Raw genomic sequence first — 17,368 nt, 5'->3', positions numbered from 1 at the left:
GCCGGTATAGGGGTCCCTGGGGATATGAATGGAGAGAAACAGGTGGGCTCCATTCATCGTGGCCAATTCGGGTCTTCCAGGGAGCTAGCAAGTTGCTGGCTAATCAGGAGTTGCACGTGATTTGGTGCTGTTAAAAAGCCATGAGTTTGTTTCCGCGGTCTTTCTATACCTGGGGAGGAGGTCGGATGGCTCCTGAGAGACACTGCAGTTTATGACCAATAAGTTCTGTTATTTGGCGTGTGTGGGAGAGTAGGTCCTTCACTTTAGAGAGGGTATTCCTGTGTATTAGTTAGAAGCCGGATATGCAAGGATTTTGTTTATTTTGATGCTAGTGAATTAAACTAGCGGAGACTATTTGAACCAAAGCACTGGTCTGGTATGATAGTGGCTGATGCGTATGAAGTGAGGCCGTCTACCCCAGGAGTTGGTACCCCGAACCCGATCTTGCAACAAAATATATTTATCTTTTATAAGAGCGGTGACCACGCAAACTCAATCGTCTCTATGGTAAATACAGGGTTGGTAGAGACAGACTTTTGTGATCAAAACGTGCTGAAAATGGAACAAGGAACATTCATGGTGCAGTCCGTCTCTGCTAAAGTTCAGTCTGTCAGATTATTGAAGGCAAATTGTTGCATCCATTCACCACGTGGTAAACGGAGACGTATTCAGGCGGAGGGGATCCATAGCGCTTACATCACTTATGAGGTCACTCATGCTATATGAGGATATATTATGATAATTCATCTAATAATGCTGCTGGTATAGCTCACTATTTAGTACAGTCCCATTATTTGTTTTCTCTTCCCTATAATCCCTTTATCTTCTTCCAGACTCCGTGACAATGTAATTGAGGATGACCGCATGTCTTTGTAGGTACTATAATATATAGTATATCTCAGCAGCAGCCTGGTCAGGTTTGCTATAGAGAATACTCATTATAATACTCGCAGCTACAGAACAGAGTAATTTTCAGAGAACAGTCATATCATTTACAATCATCAATTCAGCACCCACTGTGTAGGCAAATAACAGAATAGAAAAAATAAATGTCTGCTCCCCAAGATAAGCAAACATTGATCTATGGATAATTCTATGTGGGATTACTTTGTATTTGACGTTTACTTAGTGGAGACATTGCTGGCTACTGGAATATAAGTAACATTGGCTAGGGATGAGTAGGGAAAAAAAAAAATCACAGCTTGCGACCAGAATTATATGGCAGTTACTTGTATCCTGACAGCAGTGCATAAAGCATTTGTTACATTCATGTTTTAAAACATCTCAAAACATCCTGCTTTGATCTATTAAATGCAGAAGCCTGTTCCAACAGCATCACCTAGTGGAGAAGCCATAAACTGCGCACCACTGAATATACACAGAAACAGAATTTGATAGGAAACAGCCAACATGTCCATTCCGACAGAACCTTATATTTATAGGAATGTAAACGCCTGCCATCACTGTAGGTGACAAGTGCCCTTACAAAAGCATTATGCTTGTGTTATATTGTTTTTTTTTAATTCCATCTACAGCCAGTGGTGGAAGCGGAATTTAGAAGTGGTGCTATGAAAAATGTGAGTGAATAGAATTCGATAGATTTTCAATTACAGCATTAGGAAAAGTGTTGGTATGCCATGCCACCGTATACCTGCCCACCTTGACCACCGCCTACAGCATCAATGATCTGTTAATAAATGTAACTAGACAAGGGCAATGTATAGGTACCAATCAAAAAATTGAAAACACCAATATAAAATCACCTAATTGGGCGTTGGGCTGCCCATGTATGACCAGTACTGTCTGCATGGAGTCCACCATTGTCTGGGATTCTGCAGGATGGGTGCAGCATTATTCTTACACAAGAAAGTCATTCAACGGACGCTTGGTTGATGATGGTGGAGATTGCTGCTTCAGATGTTGTTCCTGAATAGCCCATAAATGCCCCATTGGGTTCCGCTCTAGTGACTGAGAAGGCCATGACAGGAGAGTATCAAACCATTGGGTGCTCTGTGGATGGGGACACGGTCATCTTGGAAGACTCTCTTCCTGAAGGAAACTTTTCGTCAGGGGAAGAAGATGATCACTCAGTACCATGAAGTATAGATTGGCAGTGATCTTGCCTTCTATGTGAATTACTGCACCCAAACCATGCCAAGAAATGTGCCCTTAACATTACAGAACCACCAAAGCCCTTCACTTTGGAAACAAGCACTCGGGGTAGGTCTTTAGATTAGAACCACACATGTACTTGTCCATTTATTGACTATGGCTGAGGATGATCTGAGAATGTCACCTGCTCGGTAGTTCATCGTACATGTGTATTACCAGTCGTGATGAGCAGTCTATGCGCTGCTATCTGACTAATATCCTGCACAGTGGGGTTCTTGTCGGACCATTGCATGAGCTGCTTGTGGACCTTTGAGCTGCCCATTCTGGGATGTTATTTGCTTCATTAACACATAAGCCAAGCATGCCAGGAAGCCCCTTTGCTTGCAGTATGTCCAGGTCTTTCCATTTGGGTCCACTAGCTTAAAATGCTTTAGGTTTCAGCTATCGCTCTATAAAGAATTCAGCCAAGTTATGGAATTTGTCTCCAATAATTATCAGACCCTGGTAGTGCCAGCTCCCAATGAGCTCACATATCCCTTGTCATTAGTCCACATCTCTAAACTATCCTCAATTACATTGTCAGGGAGTCTGGAAGAGGATAAAGGGATTATAGGGAAGAGAAAACAAATAATGGGACTGTACTAAAAAGTGAGCTGTGCCAGCAGTATTATTAGAGCCACCATACTAGATTAAGAAGAATATTTTTATAGCCATCCCCTAGTATTTATGTGAGATACACTGGGACTAATATTAAAAAAAACAACAAATACCAATTGTCTTTTGGGATGTTTTATATTGAAGATCCCAGTTGTTTTCTATTGTCTGTGAAGCGGACCATACAAGGGCTGATCTTGCAGCTTATCCCTATTGTCTGTGAAGCGGACCATACACGGGCTGATCCTGCAGTTTATCCCTATTGTCTGTGAAGCTGACCATACACGGGCTGATCCTGCAGCTTATCCCTATTGTCTGTGACGCGGACCATACACGGGCTGATCCTGCAGCTTATCCCTATTGTCTGTGAAGCGGACCATACACGGGCTGATCCTGCAGCTTATCCCTATTGTCTGTGAAGCGGACCATACACGGGCTGATCCTGCAGCTTATCCCTATTGTCTGTGAACCGGACCATACACGGGCTGATCCTGCAGCTTATCCCTATTGTCTGTGAACCGGACCATACACCGGCTGATCCTGCAGCTTATCCCTATTGTCTGTGAAGCGGACCATACACCGGATGATCCTGCAGCTTATCCCTATTGTCTGTGAAGCGGACCATACACCGGCTGATCCTGCAGCTTATCCCTATTGTCTGTGAAGCGGACCATACACCGGCTGATCCTGCAGCTTATCCCTATTGTCTGTGACGCGGACCATACACGGGCTGATCCTGCAGCTTATCCCTATTGTCTGTGAAGCGGACCATACACGGGCTGATCCTGCAGCTTATCCCTATTGTCTGTGAAGCGGACCATACACGGGCTGATCCTGCAGCTTATCCCTATTGTCTGTGAAGCGGACCATACACGGGCTGATCCTGCAGCTTATCCCTATTGTCTGTGAAGCGGACCATACACCGGCTGATCCTGCAGCTTATCCCTATTGTCTGTGAAGCGGACCATACACCGGCTGATCCTGCAGCTTATCCCTATTGTCTGTGAAGCGGACCATACACCGGCTGATCCTGCAGCTTATCCCTATTGTCTGTGAAGCGGACCATACACCGGCTGATCCTGCAGCTTATCCCTATTGTCTGTGAAGCGGACCATACACCGGCTGATCCTGCAGCTTATCCCTATTGTCTGTGAAGCGGACCATACACCGGCTGATCCTGCAGCTTATCCCTATTGTCTGTGAAGCGGACCATACACCGGCTGATCCTGCAGCTTATCCCTATTGTCTGTGAAGCGGACCATACACGGGCTGATCCTGCAGCTTATCCCTATTGTCTGTGAAGCGGACCATACAAGGGCTGAACCTGCAGCTTATCCCTATTGTCTGTGAAGCGGACCATACACCGACTGATCCTGCAGCTTATCCCTATTGTCTGTGAAGCGGACCATACACCGGCTGATCCTGCAGCTTATCCCTATTGTCTGTGAAGTGGACCATACAAGGGCTGATCCTGCAGCTTATCCCTATTGTCTGTGAAGCGGACCATACAAGGGCTGATCCTGCAGCTTATCCCTATTGTCTGTGAAGCGGACCATACAAGGGCTGATCCTGCAGCTTATCCCTATTGTCTGTGAAGCGGACCATACAAGGGCTGATCCTGCAGCTTATCCCTATTGTCTGTGAAGCGGACCATACAAGGGCTGATCCTGCATCTTATCCCTATTGTCTGTGAAGCGGACCATACAAGGGCTGATCCTGCATCTTATCCCTATTGTCTGTGAAGCGGACCATACACCGGCTGATCCTGCAGCTTATCCCTATTGTCTGTGAAGCGGACCATACATCGGCTGATCCTGCAGCTTATCCCTATTGTCTGTGAAGCGGACCATACACCGGCTGATCCTGCAGCTTATCCCTATTGTCTGTGAAGCGGACCATACACCGGCTGATCCTGCAGCTTATCCCTATTGTCTGTGAAGCGGACCATACACCGGCTGATCCTGCAGCTTATCCCTATTGTCTGTGAAGCGGACCATACACCGGCTGATCCTGCAGCTTATCCCTATTGTCTGTGAAGCGGACCATACACCGGCTGATCCTGCATCTTACCTCGACCTCAAATCTGGTAACACAAGTTTGTGGCCACATTGGACAAGATCCTACAAAGAAGCCCTCAGAACAAACCTCAGCGTCACACAAGCGCCTGTTCGTGTGGTCGGGAGATAGCAGCAAACACAGACCAGACCGTCATCTTTACACCATATTTTCCAAAATATACTGACCTATTTCAATCATATATTTATCTGGCATCGTTTTGGGTAAAATTAATACATATTTGCAGCACTTAAGGACAACTTTCATCACTAGGTATGCGATTTGTCTCTTATGTGAAATTCATTTTCCTTAGTTCCAAAAGCAAACTACCAGAAATATCACGAATACAGCCCACAAACAGTACGTGGCTTTGATTTGTAAGGTGCTGCCAAGGTTAAGGGCATACACATCTCTTTCCATCTTTCTAGCTTCCGCCTGTACATGACAGCCACATATTTATAGGATCAGGAAACGTTTATTTTCATTGTTCTGGGATACAAAACAAAGTTCAACACAACTGCACAGCCGTGCTGTAAACAAGGGCGACATAAATGGACAACTCTGAAGAGTATACATTAAAAATGCTGAAGAAAGCAAATGCCTATATTGAAATACAGGAATAGTTGAACTTTGTTAATACATGTTTAATTTTAATGTTCTGTTGCTGGTCTTGATGTTAACGTGGTCATTACCGCATATGACCTCCAGGTGTCAGGGTTGCTATTACAGTCCATGACAAGGTCTAGTTAGTGACTAAGTTTCGCATAGATAATAACAAACAAAAGAGGCCGCAAAACAGTCAATTACTATAAGACAAATATGGATTTATTTTGTTTTAACAAGATACATTTACAAGACGTTTAAAATAAAATTGCTGCCTGAAAGAAAACTTTAAAAACCCACCTTGGATCTTGTATTGGAACTTACAGCTAATTTGACTAAACCAGAAATAAGATGGTTTTAAGAACAATTAAAAATATAATTGTGCAAAGAATACAGTAACTGATATGTGACTGCCTGTAACAGGTTCTGAAATCAAACAAGCTCTCGGCTATCTGCAAAGCTTCACAATACACATAACCGTCCACAAGGGGGAAGCATAGATCCTTATGAATTTCTACGGCAGTACTGACATCACATCATCATCATCTATTTATTTATATAGCGCTGCTAATTCCACAGAGCTGTACAGAGAACTCACATCAGTCCCTGCCCCATTGGAGCATACAGTCTAAATTCCCTAACATACACAGACAGAGACAGAGAGAGAGAGAAAGACAGACACACAGACTAGGGTCAATTTTTGATAGCAGCCAGTTAATCTACTAGTATATTTTTAGAATGTGGGAGGAAACTGGAGCACCCAGAGGAAACCCAGGCAAACACGGGGAGAACATACAAACGCCTCACAGGTAAGGCCATGGTCGGGAATCTAACCCATGACCCCAGTGCTGTGAGGCAGAAGTGCTAACCACGAAGCCACCATGCTGCACCGAACATGAATCACATGAATTGCCATTTTGTGTAAGGGAACGGAAAACACAACTAAGAGGTTGTTATTTGTATTGCTCTCTTGGCAATGAAACTGCAAAGATGAAAATGAGAAAATATAATGGAGAATTATTTTTTTCTTACCTCTTTAGGCTGGCTGGCAATGGCAATGGAACCATCTTTATTATATTTTATCGGAGCGCCCCCTTCTTGGATTAATGTGCCGTAACCCGTGGGTGTATAAAACGCTGGAATACCTGCGCCGCCGGCTCTGACTTTCTCGGCAAGGGTTCCCTTGGGGGAAGAAACACATCATTTCTCAATGAAACATTTATTTTTCTGCAACAAGAACTTAAAACTTCCATTGGACAAGTTTACAAAAGATATTACATTTAACTGGTAAAGTTTTGTAAACCGTATTTTCGCAATGTGTTTTTGACCAGGTTTATTCATCTACGCTGCTGGCTGGCAATATCATGGCATATGTTTAGCTAAACGCTGTTAGATCTGAGCACGGTTCTTTACAGGATGCCCTTGGAAAGAAGGTCACACGTCCCATATGTTGCATTAGAAGCAGCCGGCTGCTTCCTTGCTGTGTGATTGCTCTTTTTCTCAAGGAGACAATCAAATGACACATTTAGTACAGCAAGACTGCAGATCTGATAGACTTGTTCATGCTGAGCAATGTATGAGGAGTAGCAATGACACTAGTTTAACCCCAATACAGGCAAACCCCCCCTGAGAATTAATAGGGCTGTGTGCTCTTTATCATTTGTCTGTGTCATACTATATTTACTCCTCTCTAGGTTGCCGATTGATCATTTAAGGTCTGTTTGGACTATGCCTCTGCTATATAGATCTGGGTCATTTTACCACTGGACATCAAGCAGTATTGCAGAACATGCTCTTTATAAGGACAACTACAGTCTCCAGTAAAAGTTTATCCAAAAACCAACTCTGACCAACAAGCTGAGCTACAGGGACCCTGCCATTCACCTAATAAATGCTGCTTCAATTTTCCAGGCCTGTATGCCTGGAGAGAGCCGATAGTGGGCAGAGTGTGAGATGACATCACAGGATGCATCCTGTCAGCTCTCCTCACTTAGACAAGGATTGGATAAATGTCTCGAGGAACAGACCACCATAGTTCAGTTAGTTTGTAGGAGGGCTTTGAATACAGTTTGACTGTAGATTTAAAAAACATTGATTTTATTTCACATAGACTCATGTTTACAGGTCTATTACTAGCATTCATTATTACATTATTGTGCTGGACTACAGAATGTCAAATTTACACTAGATGCAATAGGTTCCTGGGGATAAATGTATTATTAAGTAGCGATTCTAGCAAATTGGCGATATTCAGTGACTTTGCCGGCCTAATTTAAACCGCCAATGGGTTTAAAGTCAAAATTTGCCAATTTGCCATTAAACTCATTGTCGTTTTAAATTATGTCGGCAAAGTTGCAGGAAATCTGTGATTTGCTAGAATCGCTACTTAATACGTTTAGCCCCTGGTCTCAAAATAATATTTTCAAAAAATATTCATGGGTTTGCTTTTATATCATTTCCTCCTATTATATATTCAGCTGTTGGACAAAGTTGTTGGCAAAACGCAAGTCAGAGCTTTAAACATGACCTATTCAGGCATGGCATACATTTACTGATTCTCCACCTTGTGTCTCCTTTCCTGAGGTTAGATGATCGTTTTCATCCTTCCCCCTTCAAAATGATGTATTTTGTTCTTAGGGCAGGGAAATTTTTAATAAGCTGCTATTAGTTCAGGTAAGTAAGTTTACCGGCCTATTCTTTCCCATACGCATATGTGGAAACAACCCTCTTAGCTATTTTCACTATTGATTTTCCTGTAATTGTCTACACATATTACATACATTTCAATTGAGCCTGTTTAAGTTCTTTGAGGTTATGCTACACATGGCAGCAAATTAAACAGATATCTCAACAACCCCCATCTAAATAATGTTATAATGTGTTATAGTTAATGTGTTACAGCTGCACTGTTTCCTCTACATTCTACATGAAGCTAACCATGCTCTGTGCAGCTATGTATATTCATTAGTATTAATGCGAGCCCTCCATGTACTGGCGGAGCATGCTCACTGCGCTCCTAAGAAACATCCTGTGACATCACCAATTCGCCAGCTTTCAGCACAGCAGAGCAGGGTCACAGGAACTTCCGACATGGATTCAATTAATAGCTGCGTCATTTATGACGTAAATGACAAGGGGGGGGGGGGCACATTTTTATTGCTTTTCTCAACAATGGTACAAATTTACTCAGGATGCACTATAATAGCAGATTCTCAAAATGAAGTACACTTTATTACCTCTCCATTCACACTCCTGCCCGCTCCCTGCCAACGACCGCCGCCTCTCCTCCACTCTTATCACCTCTTCCCACTCCAGAATCCAAGACTTTTCCCCTGCAGCCCCCCTTCTCTGGAACGACCTCCCTCGTTCCATCCGTCTCTCTCTCCTACTCTGTGCTCCTTCAAACGTGCACTCAAAACTCACCTCTTCCTCAAAGCCTACCAACCATCTACTTAACCCCCATCTCCTCCCTTTGCTCGTCCTCCCTTCTCTCCTCTTGCCTCAACTGGCTCCTCTTGTGCCTGGTCTGTTTACCCCCCCTTAGGATGTAAGCTCGTATGAGCAGGGCCCCCTCCCCTCCTGTCTCCATACCTGTTCTTCCGCTCCGTCTTTACTGCATATGACTGGCCGGAGTTTCTGGAGTATTGGTACTTTTTGTTCATTGTTCTGTATGGTTTCACCCTGTATAGTCTACTGTTAGTACTGTGTGCGGCGCTGCGGATACCTTGTGGCGCCTAACAAATAAATGATAATAATAATAATAATTATGGACACCGTGACGTGCGCTGCGGACATTGCTAGCCATTACGGTAGGAATCTCCGCTCACTTTCCTGCACACCTCTACGGGGTGTGAGAAGAAAAAAAAATAAGCGGAGATTCCTGTAAAATCTCAGACACGAGGTGTCTCCACGGACGTTCCGGGGACACCTAGCGCCGAATTGAATCACCCCAAAAGTTTTTAGATGAGTGGGTGTAAAGGAAAATAAGTGTTGAGTGGCTCACTGGCTGACTATGGATTGTCTTTGCACTAATATACAAATAAATCCCAGACAGGGTATAAAATTTATCGAGCATAGAGTTGATTACATAGCGCAGTGCAAGCGGACAGCAGTCTCGCATTGTGCGCTAGCGGAGCATGCGCGGACATAACGTAATATACCTGTGGCACCAGCTCCACTTCCAGCTCTCCTTGTAGATATTGTCTTTCAAACTCTGCATTCTCCCCAACGTATGAGGACACCATGCGCTTAATTTGTTTGGTATTCAGCAGTAAGCCCAGGCCAAAGCCATCAATTCTGCAGTGATAAAAAAGGAAACCATGTTAACTGGCACTGAATAACAGCAAATAAAGTTAGGACACTTTTATAAATGAAAAAAAAAATGATGTATATATTTTTGTGAATCTAATAAGCGGACTAGTTTGCCAGACATGAGGGGATATTATATTAAATGTACTGTCAGTTTTGATTTTAAGTAGATAAATAGAGGAGGCAGAATATTATGTCAGTGCAATAATAAGATGGACATTTAACTATCAGAATAGGAAAGGGTTCTTTACGGTTAGTGTGATCAAGATGTGGAATTCCTTACCACTAGAAATAAGAACATTTTTCAAAACAGTAGCATGAAATATAACCCTAGACCGCATTTAGTCAAGGCATTTTGCAAGTTTCTTTACCGAAATTTAGCCTTAATTGTCCTGACCCAAACACACAGCACAGTGAATTGTCCATCATGTTTCTACTCTATTCATTCAGCAAAATGCAAATTCTGCCCATCGTGAGTTGGTGGTGACCAATTCACTAACCAAATGTAAGAAGGGATTGAATGCTTCTCATCAGAATGATCTCTACTTAGTAGAGGACGTTGGGTGTTTATTGATCCAGACAATTTATCCATTTGCCATTTTTGGGGGTCAGGAAGGAAATTTCTCTTCTTGTGCAGCTAAATTGGCGAAGAGGCGCTGGGGGTTTTTGCTTCGCCTTCCTCTGGTTCAACATAATATTAGAATTTATGAAAATGTTGAGCTTCTTGGATATGTGTTTATTCAACCTTACTACGAAGCTAAAGCCCCTTTACTAATACGTAGGATAGTGAACATTTACGTATGGAATAATCATGCAATCCTTAAGTTATATGGATATGAGGAGTCGGAGGAGTTCTGTGGCCATATAAAAGCACAAGGTTATAGGCCGTGATGTTATACAGTTCACAGAAAGGCGAGGTCATTTCTAATAACCATAATAAATGTGAATAAACACGTGCTTTGTAGAAGACGACCTGTTGGGAAGTAGACACCTTGGTGCACAGGAGTACAGGGTGTGCCCAGCCTACTGTATAACAAATGTAATGTACAACTTTTGGGTTTTTTTGATGACTGGCAAGACGGAAGCAGCAGAAGCCGCAGCTGATTTCTACAGTCCTGACCCCATTACTAGTGAGATTCAAGCTCAAATCTGCTCAGCTCCTATTGTAATAATCCCTCAGTTATAATCTCATGGTCATGCATTGTATCTTGTAACAACCCACCCTATAGCGTCTCCTCCCATCCCAGACACCACAAGCACCACACTGAAACAATCTGGGTGCTCTACCCAACGCCCTGGGGAAATCTGTAAGATTGGGGCACCGCAGTGGTCACATTATACTGGACCGGACTCCCTAAACCTGGACTGGGAGACCAAGCACCCCCACTGTGTGACTGGCAGATTTAGGGGGCTATTTCCATGTATACATGAGAAACTTACAGATGCAATTGAATAGGTCTTTTGCCCTTTACTTTGTACATGGAAATACAGGAGTGAATATAATGCACCTTCGCCCATTACTAGTAAAAATATTTGGTTTTGCTGAGTGGAACTATAATACCGGCCAACGTCAGATCTGTGGTCACCTTCCTTTCTGATATATGAAGACACAAAAAAAAAAATGAAAAAAAAATAATTGATGAAGTAATCAAATTTATGGAAGTTTTTGTTTTCTAATAGTATAACCAGGCAAAGCACATGCTTTGTATCCAACAAGGTAAATAATCCAAGCTAAATGAAGAGAAAGAAATGGCTGGACAGGGGGAAAAAACCCGAAATCACTGTGGGTTACTCACATGCTGCAAACCGGTGGGAATAAAAGGAAGGGGCTTCAACCCCCGCTATCTGTTTTTTTTTTTTAAAAGAGTCTGAGCATGAGAGGGAACTGTCCGAGGCTTAGGGAACCTGCCAAATCACAGGACAGCAGGAGTACAGGCATGTAACCGTTTCTGGCTGTGGAACTGGCACTGAACATGCTGGAGGCCCAAGAATAGCTTCCTGCAATCTGGGATCAGTAATTATGTTTTCCTCCTATCTCAGAAACCGAAAATAGAAAAATCCAACAAACAGCACTGTTTAAAATTGTAAGTCAAGTAATAAGAAAAGTAAAGAAAGACAAAAAGTCCCAGGCACCATTAACCTCAAATTGAGGCCTTTACTAGTTATAAAGCAGAAGTCTGGTCTATGAAAAGCCTGCACTAGTCTAGATGTCCCAATCCCTCTAAATAAATAACATTCATTTAAAAATAAGTAGCAGAATGCTAGAGCTGGGTACACACTACAAAAAATTTCTCATTGTTAATGATACCAGAGGCAAACGCAGGATTTGTAGAGGGGCGTTTTCACACCAAGCCGCCAGTGGGTGTGACCAGCATGCATGGGGGCGTGGCTATAATTTTAGACAGTGCTTGGCTGCTCTCCAACTCTTCCTAGCCCCATAATATGTGCACGCAGCTCTCCCTTTTCAAGCAGAGCCGTGTGAAGTGGAAGCAGGGTCCAGCCACCTAAATTATACAGTGCCCCAGCCTTGGAGGGGGGTTTCCGGGCACTAGGAAACCCCCCCCTCGGTTTGCCTATGGATTCCAACGCCTGAAAGTCCTGATCAGCATGCTGATTCATGAGTGCACACTATAGACATTCTATCGTCCAATCTGTGCACACTGCAGAATTGGAACAACATCATTCCATCGTTTAATGAGATTTTTAGTCAACTTATAAAATCAAACAATATGATGTGCTTTGAAACAATAATCACTCATCTTTGGAGCGTACACACTAATGCGATATTGGGCCAAATGGTTGTTTATTGTGTGGTTGGCCTGATAATCAGGTGAAAAACCTGTAGTGTGTACCCAGCCTAACTGTACTACTCTCACTGAACTCCGCTATAGGAGCAATGTAAACATTTGCATTTTTTTTTTAAGCAAATAGATCCAGACATGCTTTATCTTATCACCCAAGTGAGATGTCAATAGCAGAAATGGAAGAACCATAGGAGAGGTTAATGTTTAATCAGGTAATTGAAATGACACACACAAAATTACACCACTGGAAAGCAGCCAGGAGTGGTACACATCGTTTACTAATCACATTAGATTTTCACTGACTATAAAATTATTTAAAACTTAAGAGAAAGTGGGTGGAAAAAAAACATACTTAGAATTTATTTTCTGACATGTGAAAACTGTGTTTTTTTAGTTCGTTTTTTTAAATGTGTACTGAAATTTATATATGAAACTAATACCCTTTACACACTGCCTAAAAGGCCAGGGTCTTTTGGAGGGTTACTCCCGGGCCCGACCCGGGTAGCCTGCCGTGTGAACGGCGAGACCTGGGTCTCACCGACACCATTGAAAAGTTCAAAGTAAAAAAACCTTTGCAAGAGGAGCCAATCAGAGCTCCTCTTGTTATGTTGCCAGTGAGATCCGGACAGACCTGGGTTCAGTGTGAACACGGTCCTCACGGGTATTTGCCTCGGTCTGAGGATCTGTGTCCGTCAATATCCCAGGTTCATATACCAGGGATATTGCCAATCTGAAAGGGGTATTAAAAGGCATTTTCATCGAAACAGGCCCAACATTGCAACATGTGACCAAACAGATGTTCTGAATGAGCAACATTTGTTCCACAGTAAAGCATCCTGTCAGCAAGTGATTGCATTGTGCTAAAGCTCAGCAGCCACTGGCCACACAAGTAGTACCCACTATACCTTTGCAATCCAGATTTTCAGCGATCAACGAAAATGACTGACTGGACCTATATGTGGGTGATTGATGATTATATAAACGGCACCTTGGGAGAGTACCAAGTATACACATAGTTTTGTGACAGACAACCACGATAACTTTGATGCCAGCTTTACAGGTTCACAACTTAAAATTGTTACATATGATGAATATGTTTCCCCGATTGCTCATCAGAGTTATGTTCCTACTCTCTAAATCATCATTTCTACTTCCAAATATTATGAGCACAAAATTCACTGCTTAACATAAACATTCTGTTAGAACAAAAGTCACTGAAATGCAAATACAAATTAAAAACTAAATCTTAAAAAGGGATAATAAAACAGCAAGAGACATCGGGGAAGATTCAATTCTTAAAAAATATCTGCGTGATGTGTCTTGTCGCCGTTCCGGAGGCACCTCGCACGGATAGATATATATATATATATATATATATATATATATATATATATAATCCAACATTTCATAAACAATGACTGTGAAGCAATGAAGGAAGCCCTGGAAATTTCTCATACTGGCACTTCTGTAAAAACAAGAGAAGCTCGGAGGGCATCTACCCCAAGTCCCATTTCTAGACCTCTCCTGTAGGATCACTGTGGTGGGAACAGATGGAAGGTGTATTGTGCTGAGAGCACAGTACTGATATCTACTGCTACATCCCTAGAGATGCCATCTGTACGTAAAGTAATTAGATGGAAACAACTATCTAGATTTAACTTACAAGTAACATCTTTCAGAACCATCCTTTGAAACCTGAATAACTAGTATTCCACTATAGTTGGAGTACTTTACCTGGATCCACAAAAAATAAATAAGTAAATAAATAAATAACCCAGAGAGGGGAGCTTCTGGCCAGATGGGTATTGCTGAAGCCTTTCACTCATGTAGAAACTGTCCTCACCAAGAGTAACTGAGCTGGAACTTTCAAAATAATGACAACTTATCCTCTCCTGATCTCTCACCATCTGTGCACTCTCGCGTTACTGACTGTCTTTCTGCCATTCCATCTTGGATGTCTTCTCGCCAACTCAAACTCAATCTTTCAAAAACAGAATAATATTCCCCACCCAATAACAGAAGCTTCCTGTCTGACATTTCTATTTCTGTTGATAATATGACCATAAATCCCACCCCGCAAGCTCGCTGCCTAGGTGTAATCCTTGACTCACAACTATCCTTTGTTCCCCATATCAACTCTGTATCTAAATAATGTTACATACACCTAAAGAACATTTCCAGAATACGCACATATCTCACACAAGACACTGCAAATATCTTAATTCACGCACTTATCATCTCCCCCATCGACAATTGCAAATCAGGTCTTCCCAAAATCAGACTCAAACCCCTACAATCTATTTTGCAAGCAGCGGCTAGATTGATTTTCCTTGCAAATCGTTTTACATCTGCTGAGTCACTCTGTCAGTCTCTACATTGGTTGCCTGTTTTTCAACAAATCCAATATAAAATTCTTCTACAAACATACAAGGCCATCAACAAAATTGCACCGACTTACATCTCCTCACTTGTCTCAAAATATCTCCCAAATCGATACCTCCGTCCTGCACAAGATCTGCGTCTCTCTTCCACTCTCACCACATCCTCCCATTCTCGGTTACAGGACCTTTTTCGGGGTGCACCAACTTTATGGAATTCCATCCCTCGCACAGTAAGACTTTCCTCTAGTCTTCAAACCTTCAAGCGTTCACTGAAAACCCACCTCTTCAGACAAGCTTATAATATTCCTCAACCACCATCTTAATCTCCCTAGGTTACCCTATTACCACCCTCTACACAGCTAACACAAGACAACAACCCTCTGACCAACATTGCTGTGTGACTGATCACACAGCCCTCAATACTTTTTACCTTTGCATTCTAGCTGGACCAATGTGCAATATGATGCAGCACGTACCGTTGTGTATGAAACTTCCATTGTCCCGTAGATTGTAAGCCTGCGAGCAGGGCTCTCTAACCTCTGTCTGACTGTATTACCCAGTATTGTTTTATTAATATTTGTTCACAATTGTAACGCGCTACGGAATCTGCTGACGCTATATAAATGTTGATGATGATAATGATGATGAATAAGGAGGCATGACGTGACAGTATTTATTTTTATACGTGGAAATGTCCTTTAAACATTCATTGTACTCGAGTCGATTTAAAGTCATTATTAAAACAATCAAAAACCTTTATGCTAAAAATGTGTCATTTTAATGATACTGTGCTTTATGCTTACACATACTGGAAACAGCTGCTGCATACCCTGTACTCAATACTTCGGCATCAATCATTAAACAAAGATGCAAGGTGCACGGGTGTCGGGTGAATCTACAGTCGTAAGAAAGTTGATATTGTAAAACGTCCATCATTTCTAAGTCAGTCATTTGCCATTAAAAAATGTAATTAAAGTCAATAAATTAGTTTAAAAAAAAATCTATGCAAGATCCTCTTTAAAAATAAAGTCAGTCATTCAATGGAAAGTTCATTAAATATATTCATCAAAATAAACCAACATTGCAATGGTAATCTGACGTTAAAATAGAAGGTAATCACCATCAAATACTATATACTAAAGAAAATAGAGTGTTAATAAGCTTAGATAGAGCTGGCGATGTCTCAGCAGCAATGCACAGTTTAGTCCATAAGACAGAGAGTTGTTTTTACAATACAATGTTAGTTCTCGGAATGCACAGGACATATACATAGAACACTGGTAACTCGATCTCTACAGAAATAATGAAGCCAGGGACATATAACCATGTGACAGCCTTTCCTCGTGACCAGCATTGTGAAGCCCTGTTAAACTGTAACTATGCACTAGGAAGGTCAGTGAAGGATTTTCCATTAGCTGCGTGTATAACGAACCAATCAGTGTGTGAGGTGGTGACATAACTGAATAATTACCAAACTGCTCCACCCCATAGTCTATGTTTTTTTTATAGCATATAGTAAGACTCTACCATGTTACCAAATTTAGTCTTTATCAAAGAACAAATGCATTTCTGAAGTAATTACAAGTTACAAGCAATTACAAACGCTCCATTATACACTACACGGTAAAAAGTACGTGGACACCGAACATCCCATACATGGGTGCATCTCATTCCACAACCATGGGTATTAATATGGAGTTGCCCCTTGCCCCCTTTGTTGCTATAACACACCCCACTTTTCTACTACATTTTGGAAGATGGCTGCAAGGATTCACATCCATTGAGCCACGAGAGCGGTTAGTGAGGTTGGGCACTGATGTTGAGTGATAGTCAGCATTCTATGAGGCAGGACTTAATTCATCCCAGTTAGATGGGGTTGAGGCCAGGGCTCTGTGCAGACCAACCATTCTTCATCACCAAACTTGGGAAACTCATGCTGTAACAGAGGTTTGTTGGCACAAAGTTGGAAGCACCCAATTCTCTAGAATATCACTGTATGCTGTAGCATTAACATTTATCTTCACTGGAACGAAGGCGAACAAAGCATGAAAAACAACCCCAGACCATTGATGCTTCTCCACTAAATTTTACAGTTGGTAATAAGTGATCTCCTGGTAGCCGATAAAACCAAGATTCTTCCGTAAGACTGCCAGATGGTGAAACACGAATGGTCCCTCCAGAGAACGCCTTTCCACTGCTCTAGAGTCCAATGGTGGTGTACCGACACCACTCCAGGCAACGTTTGGCATTGCGCATGGTGATCAGAGGCTTGTGTGCGGCTGCTAAGCCATGAAAACCAATTCATGAAGCTCCAGAAAACAGTTCTTGTATGGACTTGTACTTCCAGAGGCAGAATGGAAGTCAGTAATGAGTGTTACAACCGAGGACAGACCATTTCAGCACGTGGCGTTCTCATTCTGTGAGCATGTGTGACCTACCACTTCAAGGCGG

General features: G+C 42.3%; 1 protein-coding gene across 1 annotated transcript in view; it reads right to left on the bottom strand.

Moving 5' to 3' along the window:
- Positions 1-17,368, bottom strand: part of OXCT1 (3-oxoacid CoA-transferase 1) — a 95,083-nt gene that overhangs the window by 64,459 nt on the left and 13,256 nt on the right. Inside the window, exons 4-5 of the mRNA XM_075184094.1 lie at positions 9,585-9,720; positions 6,457-6,606 (exon numbers count right to left, since the gene is read on the bottom strand). Coding sequence (XP_075040195.1) covers positions 6,457-6,606; positions 9,585-9,720 — 286 coding nt within the window. The remainder of the gene's footprint in view (positions 1-6,456; positions 6,607-9,584; positions 9,721-17,368) is intronic.

The sequence above is a fragment of the Mixophyes fleayi genome, chromosome 1 (assembly GCF_038048845.1).
Source record: "Mixophyes fleayi isolate aMixFle1 chromosome 1, aMixFle1.hap1, whole genome shotgun sequence".
NCBI lineage: Eukaryota > Metazoa > Chordata > Amphibia > Anura > Limnodynastidae > Mixophyes > Mixophyes fleayi.
This window is presented reverse-complemented; position numbering and strand designations above follow the sequence as displayed.